Below are 22,479 nucleotides of genomic sequence, written 5' to 3' on the forward strand. Positions count from 1 at the left end.
CTTGGACCAAGAGGCAGTTGTCAGAACAGAGCAGGGTAACACTGCATGGTTCAAAATTGAGAAAGGTATACGCTAGGGATGTGTCCTGTCTCCATAACTTTTCAACCTGTATGCAGAGCAGATTATCCGGGACGCTGGGCTCTATGAGGAGAACTGTAATCACATATGTAATCAGCCTACAATATGGATTGGGGCTCAATGTCAAGAAGACAAAGATTCTCACCACTGGACCAATCGGTAGCATCAGGATGGATGGCAAAGAGATTGAGATTGTTCACAGCTCCAGTTTGCTCGGCTCCACAGTGAACACTCTTGGCACCAGCAGCCAGGAAATCAAAAAACTTATTGCGATGGGTAAGTCTGCTGTTAGGAACCTCTCTAAAGTACTCAACAGCAACGGTTTCTCTCTGGAGACTAAGGTGCGCCTGATGCAGGCCATGATCTTTGCAATCGCTTGTTATGCATCAGAGAGTTGGACAATGACTAGGGAGGACAGAAGGAGAATTGATGTCTTTGAGCTGTGGTACTGGAGAAGAGTATTGAATGTATCATGGACTGCCAAGAAAACAAACAGATTCATCCTGGAGAGGGTTAAACCAAGCTACTCCTTGGAGGCAAGGATTCTGGGCCTTCGTCTGACATACTTTGGACATGTTGCCAGGAGGGACAGGTCCTTGGAGAGGGACATCATGCTTGGGAGGGTGGAAGGACGGCACAAGAGGGGAAGACCCTCTATAAGATGGATTGATTCAGTTACTGGGGTAATCGGGATGGGTGTGTCAGAGGCAGTGCGATTGGCACAGGATAAAGCACGGTTTAGGGCTGTTGTACATAGGGTTGCTATGAGTTGCAAACCATTTGACGGCACATAACAGCAACAACAACAAATTAATTGGAATAAATGTTATAAAACAAAATATGTATGAATTATTCAATGAAAAGTCACTATGGTTTGTTAACTTTCAAATAATAATAAAACAAATTAAATAAATTTTTTAAAAATAAATAAAGGCAAGGAATGCTTCCCAGCAACCATCTAAAATGGAACTATTGGTCTCTTCCTGTCTGGGAGGAAGAAGAGGAGAGAAAATCAAAGACTCAAAGACACATACAAACACTTAATTCAAAGGACTGTTAAAGTACATGCACATCCGTTTTCACTCTATTGAAACCAGAAAAACTAGATGATGCTCACCTTCTGTAGCTGACCACTCTAAAAAGATCACAGTAGAGAGTCCAGAAAAGAGTGAGAGAAAAATGTGGAACAAAACTCAAAAAAATCCTAAAAAATATAGCTTTATGGTCTAAAAGAGACTGGTAGAATTCTCGAGACTGTGGCTCTAAGTCACCCTTTGGGTCTGGAACGAAACTCATCCTATGACTCAATTTTAGCCTAACAATAGCCAAGCTTGTAAGATGAAGGTCTATCAGAAAAGTACTCACTCATTAGAACCTTGTATTCAATGTTGCAGAATTTGCCCAGGGAGAAATCTCAGAAGGCAAGAATAGAAGGATGAAAGGAAATTAGAATCACAAAGAAGTGGAATATCCCACTTTTACAATGTTACTGTTGTTGTTGTGTGCCATCATGTCTGAACCAACCAGTCGCTGACCCTCCACTTGGTTTTCAGAGACGATTATTCTCGTGGGAGGAGATTCCCCATCCTTCCCCCGTGGAATAGCTGGTGAATTCTAATGATGTGCCTTTGAGATTGCAGAGCAGCTTATCACTATACCACCAGAATGGGGACTGTAATTAATGTCACAAAACAAAATCTGCATAAATGATTGAATGGAAAACTAATTTTCATTCTAAGCACAAGTTTAGTTAAAGTAAAATTTAAAAAATGTTGCAGGAGTCTATGTATAACACGAGTAGTTAAACAGTTGGTACTAACTGAAAGGTTTGTCGTTAGAACTGTCAGAAGCACCTCAGGAAAAAAGGCCTGGGAACTTTCTTCCAAAAGATCCCAGTCAGGGAAACCCTGTGGAGCACCATTCTTTCTGTAAATGTGCAGGTCATCATGAGTCAGAACTGACTTTACAGAAATAGATTTAATTACATTAGTTTTTAAAAAGAGACTTTTTCCGGGAAAATTAATGACTAGCATTGGAAAGAGGTTTAATGACAATCACAGCATGAAATCAATACATCAAAGGAAAATTTAAGGGGAAAAAAGGTTACAGCTGATGAGATCAAAAAGAAGAAGGAAGCAATGCTCAAGAGGAGTTGAGTTCAACTCCTTGGAGAATACTGTGTCTTCCTGGAGGAGGTAACAGAAGCCTGTGTTGTCAATAAGCACCCCTCCTCTTTTCACACATTCTTCCTCCCATATACCCATCCACCAGTACACATGGCTGCAGATTATTTCAAGACTAGAAAAGCTCATTTCCCAAGCAATGGAAATGCTGGCTTCCTCTTTGATTCTTGAGCATGAATTCTTACTGAATATGTACACCTTCAAAAGTTTGTGGGTTGAAGAGAAGTTACCAGACTGTCCTTGCCCTTGTTACCTTGGGCGTCGTAGAATTGCCTCCAACTCATAGCAGCCTGTGAACAGCAAAACAGAACACTCACAGCAGTGCCATGGACAGCAGGAGACACTTCCCCAGCCTCACGATCTTAAGCCCATGTTTCCTACATTAGTAAATCCATAATATGGTGTAAATGAGAGTCTACAAATACTTTCATTTGCTGTAAGGGGGAGGAGATGTGAAAGGGTGGGAGTGTAACAGAAACTGTGAAGCATGCCAGGAATTTAATTTCAAATCATGCAAACCTTCTTACACCAAGGCTTTGGGATTTTACTCTAGAATCCAAGTCAGCCCTTTCCCTTCCTTGGCTGAGCCTCTATTTTTCCTAACTGAGCCTTTTCTGAAATGTGTTTCATGAGATCATAGTCCCATAGTACTATAGATGTGCTCACTTAGGCAGCACATATACTAAGATTGGAATGATACAGAGAAGATTACCATGGTCCCTGCGCAAGGATGGCCCAAATGACTATAGACATATAAGCTTGTTAAAGGTTGTGAAAATCCTGCAGTAAAGATGCCTGATTAAATTAGTATTCCCACATGCATTTGTCTTTGGCAAGTTTTTCTTTTAATTGGTGACTTTTAGTGGTACAGAACTGTGCTGCCAATGCAAAGTTATGCAGTTTGAATTCACCAGCCTCTCTCCAGGAGAAAGACGGGCAGTCAACTCCTGGGTGATTTAGTGCCTCTGAAAACACACTGCAAGGTCAGCTATGAGTCGGTTCCAACTTGACTGCAAACACAACAATTCTACAGAGGACTCTTGGTGAAAGGGTGATCTGTTTGATTTCTGAGGGGTTTTTTTCAGCCGTCATTATGTTACATGAACAGCTAACAATGCAGGCACTCAAAATACAAGGCTGACCCAGAGGAAAATTAACTCTTCTGTCTCTTCCAGGAAAACCCAGGAGCCAAATGTGATTGCTCAAACAAAACCTCAGACATTTAGCCTTGAAATAATCAGCAGCTTCTCTTCACCAATCAGACAATGGGCTCTCTGCCAGGATCCCACACTGGCTGATGTTTGGGCTGGGTAAACAGATTAATGTGGGCCTTGCTTCATAATGGTCCATGGTCTCTACTTCTGGGGCTTAAAACATTCTAGTGATTCTAGAGGGGCTGGATGAGGCTGGCTCTGGTCACAGCGTGGGAAAGAACCATGCTTAACTCTTTGCTTTCCTCTCTCCCTTTTTAGCCTTGCTGCTTCTAAGGAGGCTGATGCTGCCCGCTCTGCACCCAAGCCTATGTCACCCTCAGATTTCTTGGATAAGCTCATGGGGAGAACTTCTGGATATGATGCCAGGATCCGGCCCAATTTTAAAGGTAGAGGAAACTTACTAGTCCTCCAGAGATATGAGTTTCTAGATTGTAGAAGCAAACAGTCATGATACAATGTGTGAAGGTGAATACATACTGTGAATCTCATGGCTGTCATTTCTGCCACTCAAGGAAGAGAGGAATCAGTTCCTCTTTCTCTCCCACTGAACCCAGACAAAGCCTCAAAGAATCCAATTCAACAAGACTCCTGGTTGCCAGGAATCAGTGTGTGAATTAAGACATATTTCCATCCCCAAAGAGCTGGGTGACATGGCAAGTTAAAGAGCTTGGTTGCTAACAGAAAGGTTGGTGAATCAGACCCACAAGCCACTCTACAAGAAGAGAAATGAAGTAATCAGCTGCGATAAAGGTTTACAGCCTTAGAAACACTTTGAGGCCATTCTGCTCTGTCCCATAGGGTCACTATGAGTCAGAATCAATTCGACAAAAGTAGATTTGAGTTGGAGTTGCCTTTCTTGAGAGGGAGGAGTGGTATTTTAGTAGTAGAATTCTCTGCTGCCCTACTGGGAAACTAAACCAGAAGACCACAGGTTGAGTCCCAGCCTATGTACCTCATGGGCCATGCATTTGTCAGTGGGGGCTTGCATGTTACTACGTTGTTATGCTGAGTACATCATGACTGAGCTTCCAGATAAACTGACCTAGAAAGAAAGACTTAGCACTGAAACAGAGGAGGGAGAAAACTGTTTAAAAGGGATATGTGATTAGGTATTTTTGTCATGACAGGAGTTCAGAGTGAAGGCTGTATAGTGGAGTGGGCCTGGGGGGAAAGATTGTAAAACAATGAAAGAATTTTTCTTTTACTTTTCCAAGAGGATAGTGTACTGGGGGGGGGGGAGGGTTGGGAGGGGAGGAAAGTACAATGAATGAATGGAAATTTAAAAAAATAAAGACTTGGTTAAAAAAATCAGCCAATCAAGACCCTGTTATTACAAAGGTCTGATCCTCACTGACATGATGACACAGGGCAGAGCCACATTTCCTTCTTTTGTTCATGGGCTTGTCACAGAGAGTGGCCCACTTGGCAGCAGTCAACCATAGCTATCCCTGGGATAAGGGAGAGAAAGATAAACTTGGAATGTGGAAAAATGGGTTTAACTTTTGACTTGAACAAACTTATTCTTTGAATTTAGACAACAAAACCAAGCCCACTGCTCTCGATCTGACTCCTCGTGACCCTCCAAGACTGTATAAACCTTTACACGAGGAGATAGCTCATCTTTCTCCGAAGGAGCAACTGATGAATTTAGACTGCCAACATTTTGGTTAACAACCTGATATGTTACACAGTATACCGCAGTGGCTCTGTGGTAAGGAGCCATGCTGCCATTCCAAAGGCATGCAGTTTGAATCCACCAGCTGCTCCTTGGGAGAAAGATAGTCTCTTCTTACATTTTGTACAGTCTCTGAATGCCCATTGGAGGGTCAGCGGAATCCGTTTGAACTCAATGGCATATAATAACAGGCCATGAAGGCTCTTTGACCTTAGATAAGCTTCTTCCTTTTTCTGGGCCTCAGTCCCTCGTATCTGCAGTACGGGTTGAGCTGTGGTTTTTCAAATTGTGCTTCAACTCTGCTTCAATGGGTTCTCTAAAGCATAGTACACAAGCTCACTCCTGCTTCTCCCCAGACAATGTCACTTGCATTGGTTTTATATAAGGGACTTTGAACTAAAACTAACCCGCTGAAAGATCTCCATGAACTAACAAATAAATTTGAAACTGTCTAGCTTAAATCAAAATTACAACTTCATATGCCTGCAGGGGATGAGTAGGTAATTTAAATGAGTAAGACAATAAGGAGAGAAGACACTATAGAGAAACGTCCCCTTAAAAAACCTTCCTTTACCCCTAACCTGAGGATACCCTACAAGAGCGCAGAAAGGATGTTTCCATATTCCTCTAGAATCTAACTGTGCATGAAACTGCTTGGTTCTTAAAAGGTATAAAGAAGACATGTCTGTGAGCCAAATGTGCCTTATAGACAGCCAATGTATAAGCTCTAGGCTAGGAGATCCATGGTCCCATTTTTCAAATATGTTTGTTATGGCAATGTAGGTGAAAGTGTACAGAGAAAATCGGTTTTTCATTCAACAATTCATGCACGTTTTGTTCTGTGACTTTGATGGTAATCCTCATAATGTAAAAGCATTCTCCCTTCTTCATCCCTGTTCTCACTCTTTCCATTCATCCCTCCTTCTTGTTTCTTCCTGCCTTCTGAGCTCCATCCATGAGGAAATAGTGCCTTTGACCTTGCGTGGCTGATTGTCTTAAAGAGCAAGTGTGTTTACCTACTAGGCTTGTCTGAGTTTGGGCTAAAAGTTGAACCACTCCACCATCTAAAGAAAAACAATAGTGCTAATAAAACGCCTCGGTCACTCCGAGATGAAACGTGAAAAAAAAAAAAAAAAAAAATTGAACCACTGAGGTGAGTTCATTTCTGGCTTGCACGGGGATTAAAGATCATAATATTAGAGTTCCACCAGTCCAAGAATGTTCCTTGTAAAATCTTAATGTTTAAAAATTTAAGGATACCCAAAATCTGCACTTGTCAAAGCAATCCTGATCCATAGTAACCCCACGTGGTATTGAGTAGACTTTAGCTGGAATCTACATAGGCCTTTTTTCTACCACGCCACTGAGTGTGTCCACACCACTGACCTTTTGATTGGCAGCGGAGTATAAATCATTCACACCACTTAGGGACCCAAGAAGGGAAGAGCTTGATGCTTTAGGATGCTGTGACCACCTCAAACTTCTGAGTAGAGTTCTGCAGCCTTAGTCTTAACGACTTTCTTAGGAGCCATGAATGTTTGTTTTCCTTCCAGAACTTCTATAAAAACCTTAGTCCAGGGGCCCATATTCAACCTTCTAGTCAAGCTTAATTCCAGGAGCCTTTCTTCACTGTTTCTTTTGGCTCAAGTCCAAGACCAAGTGAGGAGTGTGGCAATTAGTAACAACTTCCTAATATTTGATCAGTTTGTCTCCCCCTTCTCCAAATCCCCTTCTCAGAGCACTCTGTCCACCAATGGCTGCTCAAACAGAAAAGGATCTGAGCTGTGCACTGAGGCTGTGTTTGTGTCTACCTCTTACCTCTGTTTACCTGGAGCAAGGTTCCTCCGCTCCCCTGTCACCGGCTCCTGAGCTCACATCCCCCAGCATGCAAGTCAAGAGCCAAAGTTGCTGTCACCGCACACTTAGCCCAAGCATCTTCACCAAGTTCACAAATACACAGAGAGACGAGGCAGATACTGTACCTGGATATGGCAAGACATGCATAAGAAAGGCTAGCAAGAAAGCCCAAGAGTCTCCCAAGAGCACTCAATACTCAGCTCCTTCCAATGACTGCTGTTAGGGACAGAGAAAACAGAGGGGACATGATGACAAGGGTCTGAAGAACATGCGACAGAACAGAACTAGGGCATCACCACCTGGGGGGAGCACAACGATTGCTGCAGCATTAAGCAGACTGTTCCCCTGCTCTCTAGTCCTGCATTCATATTCGGAATTGAGGGCGCTGTGACCTTGGGAGAACACCTGTGATCTACATGTAAAAAAGAGTTTGCTTTTCACTACCCATCAGAAAGAGCTTCAGATTGGAAGACAGGAGAGTGAAGTTTAGGAACGCGTAGATACTGCAACACCGCCCTAGCCTGATGTCTGTTTTACTCTTAAGAAGATATGCTGTCTGCTTTTGCCATTGTATTTTGCTTAATAAACGTCTCTTGCCTCTTAATAAACTATCCTTCCTCCTAATAAACTTTTTTCACTAATAAACTTGATAATATTCGTCTGTCAGCAACCTTCTCCTGAAGGAACTTGCTAGTCCTCTCTAAGGAGTTTGATCCTGGGCATTTTCTACATACACACTGGAAACTACTGACAGTTGCCAGGCAGGAAGGCAGGGTGTGAGCTGCCAGACCTGCCAAGATAAGACCTAAATATGGGGATTTATGCAAAATATTTCAAATTAGCAACTAAACAAAATATTTTAAAAATTAAAACCAACAAACAGGTCTGAGAACTGGTTGAGACCTCGGGTTGCATCCTCTGCCCCTGGCAGTTTTCCGGAATTCCAGGGCACCTCGCCCCCTGGTGGTCTTTCTTGAAATGCCAACCTGACAGAAAGCACCCCGACTCGTTTGACGACAGTGTCCACGTGTCGCTTACCCTTTGTGCGTGCCTCTGTGCTTGGCACACAGAAGGCCTTCAATAATAAATAAATTTATAAATAAATAAATTCATAAATGAATGAATGAGTAAATAAACGAATATGCTAGGGCTTAGAGCAGTTAAGTGATTTTCCAAAGTCGTGCTATATCATTCATACAATTCTAGTGATTTATTTCTTTACTGATGTAGCAGTGGAAATTTTTTTCATGACTAAAACTTTGCCCTGGCTATAGAATCATGAAATCAGAGCTTTTGCCCACTTGGTGCTCAGGACTGACTCAGAACACTTGGACCAGAAATACAACCCGCAGGATTAGAGCATGTTTTAGGGCTCTCTCAATTTCCAACTGGCTTTAACCCCTCCAACTCACTTCCAACCTGAAGTGAGATGCAGCTTCCTGGAGCCTTAGCCCAGGCATTGGGGAGCAAGATTTCTCTTCCTTCCCCACTGATAAGGGCTGGAAGGTTGGCATGCAGGACAGCCTGCCCTTTGTCACAAAGACCCCCTGCACTTCCATTCATATACAAGGAAGATTCAGCAATGCCCTAGGCCGACCTCAGAGCTCTTGAAAGGCCATGCAGATGAGGCCTCAGTGTGAGCTAGACACAATAGAAAGAGGGGGCGTTGTTTGACATCTCCACAGAGTGATTAATCATTAACTGCTCCATAAAACACCAGAAATTCTTCCCTGTTCTCAACTGTCCCAGAAACAAGGCGGCCAGGAACAGCAGGTCATATCTGCCAACCCACTGGCAGTGCAAATACTACCAGGAAAGAGAAGTGCTTGAAAACTAAATTCTGACCCTCCTTCTGCTCACCTTCTACATATAACTCTGAATAAAGCATGTCAAATAGCTTAGCCTCCGTTTTTGCATCTGTAAAATGATTCAGTGCCAGGTAAATGGGCTCAAGTATATCAAAGATGATGAGAATGGCAAAGGATAGTGCAAGGTTCAGATCTATTCTTCCCAGGAGCACTGTGACTAACAGTCAACTCAACAGCACTTAACAAAAGCAACAACAACAGGTCCTTCAGCTCTGACAGACTGTCTTCTCTGAGACTGTGTCTTCTCTAAGATTGTGTATTATAATGGCTCCCAGGATTAGAGGCACAGCCCAATGCAAACACACACACAAAAGCAAAATTAAAGTTTAATATTTAATTAAATATATACATTATCCTGCTGCCAAAGGCAGCCAGATTGTAATTTTTTTGAGGATAATTTAATTTCAGATTTATTTCAATGAACTGCACCTCCCCATGGGGTCTTTTTGGCTGGTTCTCTTTCACATACATAAATCGGGATCTAATTTATATGGGAGTCACAGCACCAGACACTTGCAGGCCCTGGGTGGGAACTCTGTGCACGTCATATCAAGGCACGGGCAGTAAGTCTTTGGGGCATTTTAATAGTGTGAGTGTAAATGAATAGAAAATCCTAGGTCTGAGTCAAATAAGGAGAAGGGAAAAAAATAAAATAAAAGACTGAGCCTTTGTTTTGTTTAGTTGGAAGTGACAGAGGCAGATTTCAGCTCAGCATAAAGGGGGAAAAATGAACAGAAAAGCTATGCAACTCTGGAAAGGGCTGCAAAGGGCTGCTTAGGACTTAATGAGTTTGCAGCTGCTGCAAGTGTTCAAGCAGTGAGCCATGAAGGAATAGCTGGTATCTCATAGGGGTTTCGAAACATAGCTGTGCATAAGAATCACCCAGGTAACTTGTCAAACAACAAATTCTGGGCCCATCCTCAGAGATTGGCATTCACTGGGTCTGAGGATGGATCAAGAAATGCTCAGTTTAATAAGTCCCCAGGTGATTCTATTACAGGTCACAGTGTAGGAGGCAATTGATTAAGTGATCTTGGGGTGTGGGGGGGGCGAAATCTTCTAACCCTGAAATCGGCTAACCTAAAATTCAAATCGATAATTGTGGGATGGTGTTCCTAGTTAGCTGCCATTGAATTAGTATCAGTTCCTAGCAACATTCTATACAGTAGAATGAAATACTGCCTCACACTGCCCCATCCTCATCATTATTGCTGTGTTTGAGCTCACTGCTGTATCCATCCCATTAAAGATCTTTCTCACTTTTGCTGACCCTTCAGCTTCCTAATCATGATGTCTTTGTCCAGGTCCTGATAGCATTTCCAAAATATGAGAGATGAAGTCTCACCATCCTCGCCTCTAGGGAGTTTTCTGGCTGGAGTACATCTACCAAGATATATTTATTAGCTCTTTTGGCAGCCAAAGATACACTCAATATTCCTTGCCAATATCATAATCCAAAGGCATAAATTCTTCTTCAGTCTTTCTTACTCATTGTCCTGCATATCAGGTAATTGAAAATATCATGCCTTGGGTTCTCAAGGTGATATCTTTGTCCTTCAATCCTTTAAAATGGTCTTTTACAGTAGATTTGCCGCATGTGATCTATTGTCCGTTTCATGGTTCTTGTTTTCACGGGCATTGATTGTGGACCCAAGGGAAGGAAAATCTTTGACAACCTCCATCAAGTCTCTATTTATCATGATGTTGTTTACTGGTCCAGTGGTGAGGAATTTTTTATCCTTTATGTTGAGATGTAATTCATACTTGAAGGTCTTTGATCATTAGTAAGGGCTTCAAATCCTCTTTGCTCTCAAGCAAACAAGGCTGTGTCATCTGCAAATTACAGACTGTTAATGAGTCTTTCTCTAAGAATGGGGGCAGAGTTCTGCATATAGACCACCTTCTCAAATTATCTGTTCAACCTACAAATTGGATGAGTATGGTAAAAAGATACAACCCTGTTGCGCATCTTTCCTGATTTTAAACTATGCAATCCCCTTGTTCTATTCAAACAATTGCCTCTTGGTCTATGTACAGGTTCCATATGAGATCAATGAAGTGTTCTGGCATTCCAGTTTCACAGTGTTATCCATAATTTGTTATGACTTTGCATAGTCACTAAAACACCACCATCTTTTTGGTACTGTCTGGTACAGCCTATAGCTAAGAGACTCCTGTAGTGGTATCATTCATTCTATGTCTTCTTGAGTTCTCAACTTGTATTTCTGGCTTCCACAGGGAATCTACAGTGTTTGAGCTTAGAGCAACTTCTCAGATCAAATGGTACTGTCTCTCCATGTTAATGAGGGGAACTGAGAACCAAAAAGTAAACAGAATGTGACGGAGTCACAGAGCCAGTGAGTGCTGGGGATTTGACTAAAGCCCTGAAATCTTGATACTCCTTGGAAGGGAAAGCCTGGCTTATCATTCCATTACTGAGTCCTTTTGTCTACACCAAAATATCTGAAATGCAAAGAATTTCACCTAAGCTTGAATATAATGCTTAGACTACTTTTTCAAGAGGAATGGGAAAGAGTGGTACACAAACATATCTGTTTACTTCTTCCCAAAATCAGAACATTTGCATATAAGTTCTAGGTCCACCACCTGTGAATTTAGTGAGTTGGGGAGGGTCAGTAAACCTCTGTTGTCCACTTGTGATGGAAGGACAGCAATCTGTTCCGTCTATCTCACTATCTCACATGAAAAAGAAAACAGACCTGAAAAATTTGCAAACTGGAAATAACAATTGGGCAGAATTATGACCTATTGTCCAAATGCTATAATATTTCTAGAACAGATCTCTCTCCATATGGGAGACTCAACTTCCACTCATGGTCCATGCACACCTCATGTGCAGCCTGGTCAGCAGAGGCTTGTGTGTTGCTGTCACATTGTGCAGGTTTCAGTAGAGTTTCCAGATTAAGATGGACTAGGAAGAAAGGCCTGGTGATTGACTTTTTTAAATCAGCCACAGGAAACCCTCAGGATCACAATGGCTCAATCTATAGCCAGTCATAGGAGTGGAGTAGAACTAGACATCCATGCCATTCTGTTCCGTTATTCCTGGTGTTGCAGAAAATCAGGGGCCAACACAGTGGCAGCTGACAACCACAACCCTCTCCATTCATTTGATCATCATAAGGCCTACCCACATTGCCTAGCTCTCCAGAACCTCTCTTCTATCTGGATTTCTACAGCCTTTGTCACACTTACTCATGGTTTCATACTCCTCAATGGTTGTTTCTATGCTAATCTTCTTGTCTGCTCATGGGAGGCCCAATGCTAAGTTTGTGTGACCTCAAGCATGCCCTTTCCTTCCTTTGATCATCAATCTTACAACTATAGTCATTAAGACCACCAGTCTACATTTTAAAAAAAAAGTCTGAACCAAGACACTGGCTCAATCATGTACTTACTAACTCTGTGCCCTTAAACTAATAACCTAAGGATTCTGGGTCTGTTTCCTCACCTATAAAATGGTAATAATCATAATTTTTCACTAGTGGTATAGTGAGCTAAGAATTGGCTTTCCAACCAGAGGCTCAGAAATTCAAACAGCCTCACCTCTCTGAGGGAGAAAGGTGAAGCCATCTATACCTATGAAGATTTATAGCCTTGGGAACCCCGTGGGGCAGTACTACACTGTCCGACAGCATCACTGTGAGTCGGGACTGGCTCTATGGCCACGAGTTTGGTTTTTGTTGTTTCTTTGTTTTCATGAGATAATGTTAGTAACACTCTCAGCATAGTGCCAAATCTCACAATGCTCAGGAACTGGTAGCTGCTATAATCAATAGCATAAAAAGAGGAACTTGGCCTTAACTAGATAAAGATCCCTCTGGCGAGAGAATTCAAAGCTGGAAATATGCCTCCACTTCGTTTCTATCTTTTTTGCAGCAGGATTAAAAAAGCTTGGCTGAGAAATCTTTAACAACCATGTGTGGACCTCCCACATGTCTCTCTGAATCCCGCAGCTGGTCACCCCCATCAGCGCCCTTTCAGGCAATCATTAGTTCATAAGTTCAAGGCTAGGAGCTTGCTGTTCTTTGTGATTCCCAAGATGGCTTCCAAGTGTTGTAGCCGTAAATACATTCCAGCCACAAATTAGAAGGCAGCCGATGGGGTTTAGGGAAGGGATTTCAACCATATGGCAGAATGATGAATCATGCTGTGTTAATGAAAGTACATCTCGGCTTAGCTTCTGATGTTCTGTACCTGGTGCTCACCTGGGGACCAAGAATCTGACATGGCGATGTTAAACAGAGCCTGAGAATCTCAGGTGCGTGAGCGTGGAGGCGAAGACAAGCAAGGGCCTCTTCCTCCAAGAGGGATCCATCCCTAAAGTCAGTGTTCCAGGAATGGGTCCTACACTCTGGGTTTCTTCACAATCAGTGGGCTAAACTGTAATCTCTCTCTTGATTGGCAGGTCCTCCAGTGAACGTGAGCTGCAACATTTTCATCAACAGCTTTGGTTCCATTGCTGAAACAACCATGGTGAGTGAGTCATTGCACAAGCTGCTATTTCTTGCTGGGGTCATCTCTCTCCCTAAACCGTTTCTCTTCTGCCGTGGTCTTCCCTAAGGGGGGGGGAGGGTGGGAGGGGGAGAATCTAGTGTTTTTTCAGGTCCCTAGTGGTGTAACAGAGACTGACATTTTTATTGTCCTGTTCGATCAATGTTTTGAGTGAAGATAAAATGTCTGAAAAAATTGCCAAAGAGATAGCTGGGTCAGGACATGCTAAACACCCAGGATGACAAAAACAAAATTCTATCAACAAGCAGGCTGAATTTTTAGATTTTACCAGAAAGGATGTGAAGACCTGCTCATGGTCTAAAATTCAACTGCAAAAAGGCAGAAGATTGTTAATTGAGGAAGCTAGGAAGAATGACATTATTATATTTTTCCCTCTACTTTTGTAGATATGTATTTAAGCTCTGTAAGGAGATGTACTACTAACCCAAAGGCAGCACCTCTCTCTGGCAGTTCAATCTACCAGCGACTCCAAAGGAAAAAGATGGGCCTTCTTTCCCCCTGAGATTTACAGCCTCTGAAACCCACCAACTGGTCGGTTATAAGCTGATTCCAACTCAATGGCAGCAAGTCAGTGAGTGATAATAAAAAGGTTTTTTTAAATTGATTAAGCTAAAGAAAATGCCAAAATATCCATTATGACTCTCTCTGGATCATAGATATATGAATAATTGCTCTTCAGACATTTTAACATTTCTGTGAGGAGTAAATATTACATTAGTATAAGCAGGGTGCATTGGTGGTTCCAGGGTAGAATTCTTGCTCTCCATGTAAGAGACTAGGGTTCAACTTCCAGTCAGTGCACCTCAGTGCAGCCACTATTTGTCTGTGTATGGAGACTTGCCTGTTACTTCCATCTGCCCTTATGCACAGCGAGCTGTCTGATATTATCAAGAAGACCTTACCCAGATCCAAAGGGCCATGGTTTAAACTCCCTGCAACTATCAAGTTTGCTTTCTCAGATGGAGATGATCCAGCCTACTGGCTGTGAACAAACGTGGCTGCTTCTCATGATCCATCCATGCTAAGGAGCCATGCTTTCTACAAGTTTTCTTCTAAGAGTTCCTAAAGGTGCTCCTTTGCTCTCCTCTGCCAGATAAGAAGCATATGTATCACTCATCATCTTGGTCCATAGGTATCTTAGTATGGAGTGTTGCTGTAACAGAAATACACAAATGAGAGGCTTTAAAGAAGAAAAACGTATTTTCTCACAGTTCTAGGAGCTAAGAGCCCAGAAAGGGATGTTGACAAGGTAGAGTCTCTCCTTGTAGGGAGCCGGAGTGCTCATTGGCTTGTAGATCATTCTCACATGGAATCTGTTTTCCTCCAAGATTTGTGTATATCTCTTCATCTAATATACTCTTTTTTTAACTTAGAAGTGATTAGATTTAGAAACCACCATCTTCAAGTATAATATAATTAACAGAGCAAAGAAAGTCTCGTTTCCAAACAGGATTACACTCTCCGGTATAAGGCTACAATTTTAACACATATTTGGGGAAATATACTGAATCCATGAGTTGGTATATTGTTGCTGTTGTTGTTATTATTATGTATCATTGAGTCAGAACCAACCCATAGCTAACGCTCCAACAGGTTTGCAGAGGCAGTAAATTGCATGGGAGGAAACTGCCCACCTTGCTCCCACAGAGTAGTTGGGAAATTTGAAACGCATGCTTTTGGGGTGGCAATGAACCTCCTTCCACTAACCACCAGAGCTCCCTTGAGGTGACTTCATTACCTACTAATTTAAGGAAGTTAAGAGCGGATGCTTTTGAGCTGTGGTGCTGGAGAAGGGTACTGAATGTACCCTGGACTGCCAGGAAAACAAACAGATTTATCTTGGAGAGGATTAAACCAAGCTACTCCTTGGAGGCAAGGATTCTGGGGCTTCGTCTGACATACTTTGGACATGTTGCCAGGAGGGACGGGTCCTTGGAGAGGGACATCATGCTTGGGAGGGTGGAGGGACAACGCAGGAGGGGAAGACCCTCTATGAGATGGATTGATTCGGTGACTGGGGTAATCGGGATGGGTGTGTCAGAGGTAGTGCGGTTGGCGCAGGATAGAGCAGGTTTTAGGGCTGTTGTGCATAGGGTTGCTATGAGTCAGAAAAGACTTGACAGCACATAACAACAACAACAATCCAAAGTGGAGCTGGAGTTTTCCTTTTCTGTCTCGCACATTCCATAGTCCTGTGATTTATCCCATTGATCTCTTAGTTATTTGTGTCTTATTGATTTATTATTCCAATTATTAAAATGTCATCTCTAGGAGACACCATAAGGTGTTTCTAATCCAGTCTTGTCTGACACAAGGGGGATTCTAGTGCCTGTCTTCAGTGCCAGAGACTCTTGAGCAAGGTCGTACAGTATGGAATGGACAGCAACAGGATAGGGACCCAGGTCTGGAATTCCTTGCAGGGTTCTTCCTTCACCTTTTTCACCTGTAGAGTCTACCAGCTGAACATGTAAGGCCCAAACTTTCCCATCTAAGTTTCTTTTCTTACTATCCAGGGTATACTGAGTAAGCAAGAGTAAACTCCTGTTAACAAAAGTAACAACCACACATTAAATGTTACAGCATTCTAAGCACTACTGTGTAAGCACTACTGTGTATATTATCTCAAGTATTATCCACACAATATCATTACTAGCAAATGCAAGCAAGATTCTGCTGAAAATTATCTAAAAACAATTGGAACAGCACATCAACAGAGAGCTGCCTGAAATTCAGGCTGGGTTTAGAAAAGGCCATGGCACAAAGGATTTTACAGCTAATGTTAGATGGATCTTGGCTGAAAGCAGGGAGTACTAGAGGGATGTCTATCTGTGTTTCATTGACTATGCAAAGGCGTTTGATTGTGTCGATCACAACAAGCTGTGGCTAACTCTGGGAAGAATGGGAATCCCAGAACACTTGATTGTTCTTATACAAAACCTATACTTGGACCAAGAGGCAGTCATCAGAACAGAGCAATGAGACACTGCATGGTTAAAATTGAAAAGGGTGTACACCAGGGATGTGTTCTATCTCCATAAATTTTCAACCTATATGCAGGACAGATCATCTGGGAGGCTGAGTTATATGAGGAGAAATGTGTCATTAAGATTGGTGGAAGATTCATCAACAACCTGTGTTATGCAGATGACACAATCCTGCTTGCTGAATCTGCGAAGGACCTGAAGCATTTGCTGCAGAAAGTCAAGGACTACAGCCTTCAACATGTATTGAAGCTCAATATTAAGAAAACAAAGATTTTCACAACTGGGCCGATTGGTAGCATAATGATAGATGATGAAGAGATTGAGATTGTTGACAGCTTTAGTTTGCTTGGCTTTACAATCAGCACTCTTGGAACTAGCAGTCAGGAAATCAAAAGATGAATTGCATTGGGAAAGTCAGCTGTCAGGGACATCTCAAATACTGAAGAGCAAAAGATGTCAGTCTGGAGATTAAGGTGTGCCTTATACTTGTCATGGTATTTGCAATCACTTGCTATGCATCAGAAACCTGAACAATGACTAAGGAGGAAAGAATGAGAATTGATGCCTTTGAGCTGTGGTTCTGAAGAAGAGTATTGAATATGCATACCATGGACTGCTAAGAAAACAAACAGGTTCAACCTGGAGAGGGTGAAACCAAGCTGCTTCTTGGAGGCAAGGATTCTGAAGCTCTGTCTGACATACTTTGGGCAGGTTGCAAGGAGGAACCAGTCCTTGGAGAGGGACATTATGCTTGGGAGCGTGGAGGGAGAGTGCAGGAGAGGAAGACCCTCGATGAGGTGGATTGACTCAGTGACTGGAGTAATGGGGGTAGGTGTGTCAGAGACAGTAATGTTGGCTCAGGATAAAGCAGGATTCAGAGCTGCTGTACATAGGGTTGCTCCGAGTTGCAAGCAACTTGACAATAACAACATTATGCACAACCTTCATCAGGAAAGATTTTTTCCCACTTGGCTAATGGGGAAATTAATGATCAGAAAGGTTAGGCAGCTTATTTAAGAACATACAGCTATTGGGCCCAAAGGTGGACTTTGTACTCACATCTCTCTTACCTCAAAGCTCATGTTATCTCAAGAGAAATAGAAATAATTTCTGAATGCTTATTACCCAGTCCTTACTTAGTTTTATGATTTTGTTTTTTGTTTATATCATAATGAGTCAGATATGAAAAGCAATCTCATTAAGTACATATGGAAACCGGAAGCCAGAGCAAAGAAATCACTTGCCTGTGGCCTCAAGATAATTAGTGGCAGAGCCAAGCCACGTCCTCAGACTACAAACCCAGGGTTCTGCCTTTACAACAAAGAGATGGTGGTGCACCCTGAATCCATGGTAATATAAACATAGTCTCAGAGTCAGAGTTTTCCAGGCTGTTTGTTTTCTAGGAGCAGAGGGAGTGCACAGCAGCTCTGTGAACAGCTGGAGTCTCCAGGCCCAGCTTTATTCACTGGAGCTAACAGAACTGAGAGCATAGATAGGCAGCCAGCAAAGCAATGGGGTCTCTATGCATTCCCGTTGGTGGGAGGGGTGGGAGGGCTGAGACTGCCTGTCCTTCATCTGACCTTTCCAGGTACTCAGTCTGTGCAACCAGAAAAGTCAGAACGGTGAGGAGCAGAGGAGAAGAGAAGAAAGGGACTAGATCCAGGACAGTTCCTCTGGCTGGCTACGAGAGAAAGACCTAGAGCTGGAAGGAGGCTGAGAGGGATCTGTCAGAGGAAGATGAGGGGACCCAGGAAAGAACACTGTCATGAGAATTTGAAATTGTTTTCTTTGTTGTTAGGCCCCATCACCTCACAGTGACCCTATGAATAACAACCTGCCCTATCATATGCCATCCTCACTGTCTTTGATACACTCGAGCTCACTGATGCAGCCACTGGGTGAATCGATCTCATTGAGGATCTTCCTCTCTTTTGCTGACCTTCCACCTTTCAAACAAGGTGTCCTTTACCAGGGAATCAGGCCTCCTAACAACATATCCAAACTATGTGAGACTAACAATGTATCCAAACCGTGTGACTTGAAGTTTCACCATCCTTGCCTCTAAGGAAAATTCTGGCAGGACTTTCTCAAAGGCATCTGTTTGCTCTTGCAGCAGTCCATGGGACAGTCAATACTTTTTTCCCCAACATAACAGCTCAGGGGCAAAAGAGGAAAGAAGTCAAGAAAAGAGCATGGTTTCTAAGGGGTTTTGTCATGAGGCACTAAGATAAGAGGGAAACAGGTGAAGCAAATGAAATGGTGCATATGCAACAGCATGGAGAAAGCAACAGGCAACTGCAAGCAAAGGCAGTGTGACCATAAATCTCTCAAAAAGCACTGCTGTGCAGAGAAGACAAAGTGGGAGGCATGGTATTGGGCATATGGTTTAAATCCACCAATGACTCCCTGGGAGAAAGACATGCAATCTTCTCCCATGTGATTTAGCCTCTGAAAAACCCACTGGAGGGTCAGCTGTGGCTCACTTCCAACTCAACAGCACACAGTAACAGCAACAATATTTCAAAATGTCAGACATCAAGGTCAGATAATTATGGGGAAATATTTCATATTTTGTGCAAAATTCCATTTCATAGTTGAAGAAATTAGGGCTTAGAGAAGTTTGATTTATCCAAGCTTTTCCATCCAACAAAAGATATGTCAGGCTGTTTTACTGCCACAGCTCCTGCACTCAATCCTGGTCCACCTGTTGAATATGAAAGTAAGTGGTAGTGAGGGGAGGTGGCAGAGCCAAGGGTTTATGGAATGGAGTGAACACAGAGCCCTGTGAGGACATCCTGGTCTTCTGTACTGTGGTTTGGCTAGCAAGGGACTCAGCACAATTATGCAATCCAGTCAATACTTGTATCACAAGAAGTCCTTGACCATCCATCCCTTTGCATATTTGCAAATGAGACCTCAAGATAGAAGAAACAGGCTACCACATAAGGAGATTAAAAGCCTTTTATGTCCAACCATAAATGTTAACACATTGGTCAGGAATCAGCTGCTGCACAATGCCAGCGTACTTTTGGGATGAGCTGATTGAATTTGCAGGTATTTAAAATCATATAACCTAAAACTGAAGCCCATTCACTTTTTCCCCCAATGCCATGCTGTCATTTTTAGTTACAATCAACATCATCTCTCTCCGACTTGATTGAAGCAGCATCCTTCCTGGCCTCTCTGCATCTGCTCCTCGTGCCTTCAACCATTCCCCATAGCAAGCAGGAGGACCATATCAAACCCTAAACTAGATCCCAGCAAGATCCCTCTTAAGACCCTTTAATAACTCTCTTTTGCCTTGTCATATACTATCCCCACTGCACCAAAAGGTCTTTCCACAAATGGCACCTTCTCAACATTCAAGTTTTAGCTGAAATATTCCTGCAGAGTCCTTCTCTGACTTCCTATCTGAAAATGCACAGCCTCTCTCTAGACACTCTATCCATATTCTATCATCTTTAAAGCAATATCTAAAACTTTAAAGATCATTGTTTGTTGTCTTGGGGGGATTTTTAACTGATATTTTCCTCTCAAAAGTCAAAGTCATTGTCATGGAGTCAAAAGCAAATGACCATCCAGAAGTTGACCATCCAGAGGGTTTTCAGAGACTGCAGATTATACAGGAAGAGATTGTTCATCTTTCTCACATGGAACAGTTGGTAGATTCAGACCACTTGCCTTTAGGTTGGTAGCTTGACTCCGTACCCACTAGGGCACCAGGGTCAAGCACTCCTATATTCCTGGTGTTCAACATACCGCCGAGGCCGTAGAAGGTCAACCAGTATTTGTGGAAAGAATGAACCTTGCTGATTCTTTTAGTCAGCCTCCTGTCTGCTGTTAGAACCCATGACAAAAATGCCATGGCTAAATAGTATCCTCTGCATATACTCTTCCAGTGATGGAAAACACATTACTTCCCAAAGTAGCCCATTTCATCCTTGAGAAACCTTGAACTCTCCATTTACCTCCTTTTAGTTCTGACCCAAGTTCCATACCTGGCAATCTACTCTCATAAAGATTCAGCCTAAGAAACCTTATGGGACAGTTCTGCTCTGTCATATAGGGTCACTAAGAGTCAAAAGCAACTAGACAGCACACAACAACAACACAACTAGTTAAGTGGCCCACACCTCAATTTGGTCATAAAACATCCCTTTAAATAACTAATATCTGAACTCTTGCTCCCTCCACAAACCTGATTTCTTCAATTATTTCCTTTAGTTTTCAGTCCTGCAACTTCTAGCGTGCCCTCCTCTGAGTGTATTCCCATCTTCTAATTTCTATTTTGAAATGGAAGACCAAGACGTTAACCTAGTGCCCCAGGAATGCTCCCAGCAAAGTGAGAGTCACCCCTATCTTTATTCTGGGTCATTGTTCTTGTTGTTAGGTGGCACCCAGGTGCCTGTAAATCGTAGAGACTCTATGCACAATGGAAAGAAACCCTTTCCAATCCAGGACCAACCTCACAGTCTCTGCTGTATTTAATTAAGTACATTGGTGCAATTACTATGCAAATCCATTGAGTCAGCTGGCTTCAAAGCATTGTTTTTAACAGTAGCCCTAGCTCAACAGTTCTGCAATCTTACGTAGCACTTTTAATAAACAGATTTTAAAACAAACAAACAAAAATGCTAGCACTGTTCTGGCTGAGGTACCAAAGAGGCTGGGGGATCTCATTTCTTAACCTCTCCCTTATTCCTTACTTCTTCTCCAAAGTAACCCTTGAAGAAATTTCCTCAGAACGCTAACATCCTTTCTATGCATTCCGCCTCAAAGACCTTGTAACTTTGTGAGCATGTCATAATGTTCATTCACAGTATGAACAACAACAATGCATACGACAACTACATAGTCATAATATAACCAAATGACACAGTGCTTTCAAACTTTATAGCCTACCTTGTAAAATCCCATGGCATGGGTGCAAAACTAGTTTTGCAGTATTTGGTGCTGCCCCAGATGGTGACCCTGTCCTTCATTTTATGCTAAATTTGGCTGATGACAAGCCTATTGATTCAGAAGATTTTCACTATTACAATGTCACAGTGAGCATTCCTGTGTATAAATTGTTGCGCATTTCACTGGAACACATTCTAGAACTGTAATTACTTTATCAAAGAACATGCATTTTTTTTTCATATCTTGACAGCTATTGCCCACCTCCCTAGCAAAGGGGATTCAGTATTATACAGGCTCCATGAGAGTATTTCTTTCCTTTCATCTGTAACAGTCCATGACATCATGAAACTTTGCTATTTTCATCAGATTTTTTTAAATGGTACCTCATTGTCATTTTTCATTTGCATTCACTCTTCTGACTTCTTGTGAAATTGAGCATTTCTGTATGTAGTTACTGGTCATATTTAGTAACATGATAGGTTTCCTTTTGTGAATGTATCCCCTTGATTGCTTTGGAGTTTTCTGTAAAGTAGTTGGTGGTAGTTGAACTCTCTTTATAATTTCTTTGGTACCTCGATGTATAGATGAAAGAAATATGAAAGGCAATCATACACTAGGACCCTCCTCTCCAACTGAGCCCATGTAATTAAGATGATTCATTAATGCCCTTATCAGTCATTATCAGGTGGGGAACTTTGGAGTATACATTGAAGAGTGCACACAAAGAAAAATCATTGCCATCCAAATACACAGCAACCCTGTAGGGCAGAATGGAACTACCCTCCAAGGCTGCTAGCATTCTGAGTCTTTATAGGAGAAATGGGGTCCTTTTTCTCATGCAGGAGTACTGCTGGCAGGTTCAAGCCACCAATCTTTCAGTTAGCATCCAAGTTCTTTAATGGCTGCACTACGAAGAATAGTAATTATTCTGACATTATTATTAAGTAGCCACTCTTTCTTCACTGATTTAAAATGTCACCCATTTATAAATTATATGCCCATATGTATTTAAATCTGTTTCTAGCCTCTGTTTATTAATCCACTGCTGTGTTTGTCAATTTCTGTTCCAATATCTCACTGTTTAAATTATTGAGACAAGAGTCCATTGCTGTGCCTGGAAGAGAAAGTCCTCCTCATTCTTTTTCAAGGTTTTCTTTACCATTCCTACCCATTTTCTCTTTC

The 22,479-nt window shown here is 42.2% G+C and overlaps 1 protein-coding gene across 3 annotated transcripts in view; it reads left to right on the forward strand.

Annotated features, from left to right (window-relative positions):
• The window catches only part of GLRA1 (glycine receptor, alpha 1), a 193,588-nt gene that overhangs the window by 84,446 nt on the left and 86,663 nt on the right, over nt 1–22,479 (forward strand). For 2 of the 3 annotated variants that reach the window (XM_006893677.1, XM_006893676.1), the window contains exons 2-3: nt 3,734–3,861; nt 13,305–13,372. In XM_006893677.1, coding sequence (XP_006893739.1) covers nt 3,734–3,861; nt 13,305–13,372 — 196 coding nt within the window. The remainder of the gene's footprint in view (nt 1–3,733; nt 3,862–13,304; nt 13,373–22,479) is intronic. The other variant, XM_006893678.1, reaches the window with a different exon arrangement.

Source organism: Elephantulus edwardii, unplaced genomic scaffold, assembly GCF_000299155.1.
Source record: "Elephantulus edwardii isolate Elephantulus edwardi_28Jun2011 unplaced genomic scaffold, EleEdw1.0 scaffold00130, whole genome shotgun sequence".
Classification (NCBI taxonomy): domain Eukaryota; kingdom Metazoa; phylum Chordata; class Mammalia; order Macroscelidea; family Macroscelididae; genus Elephantulus; species Elephantulus edwardii.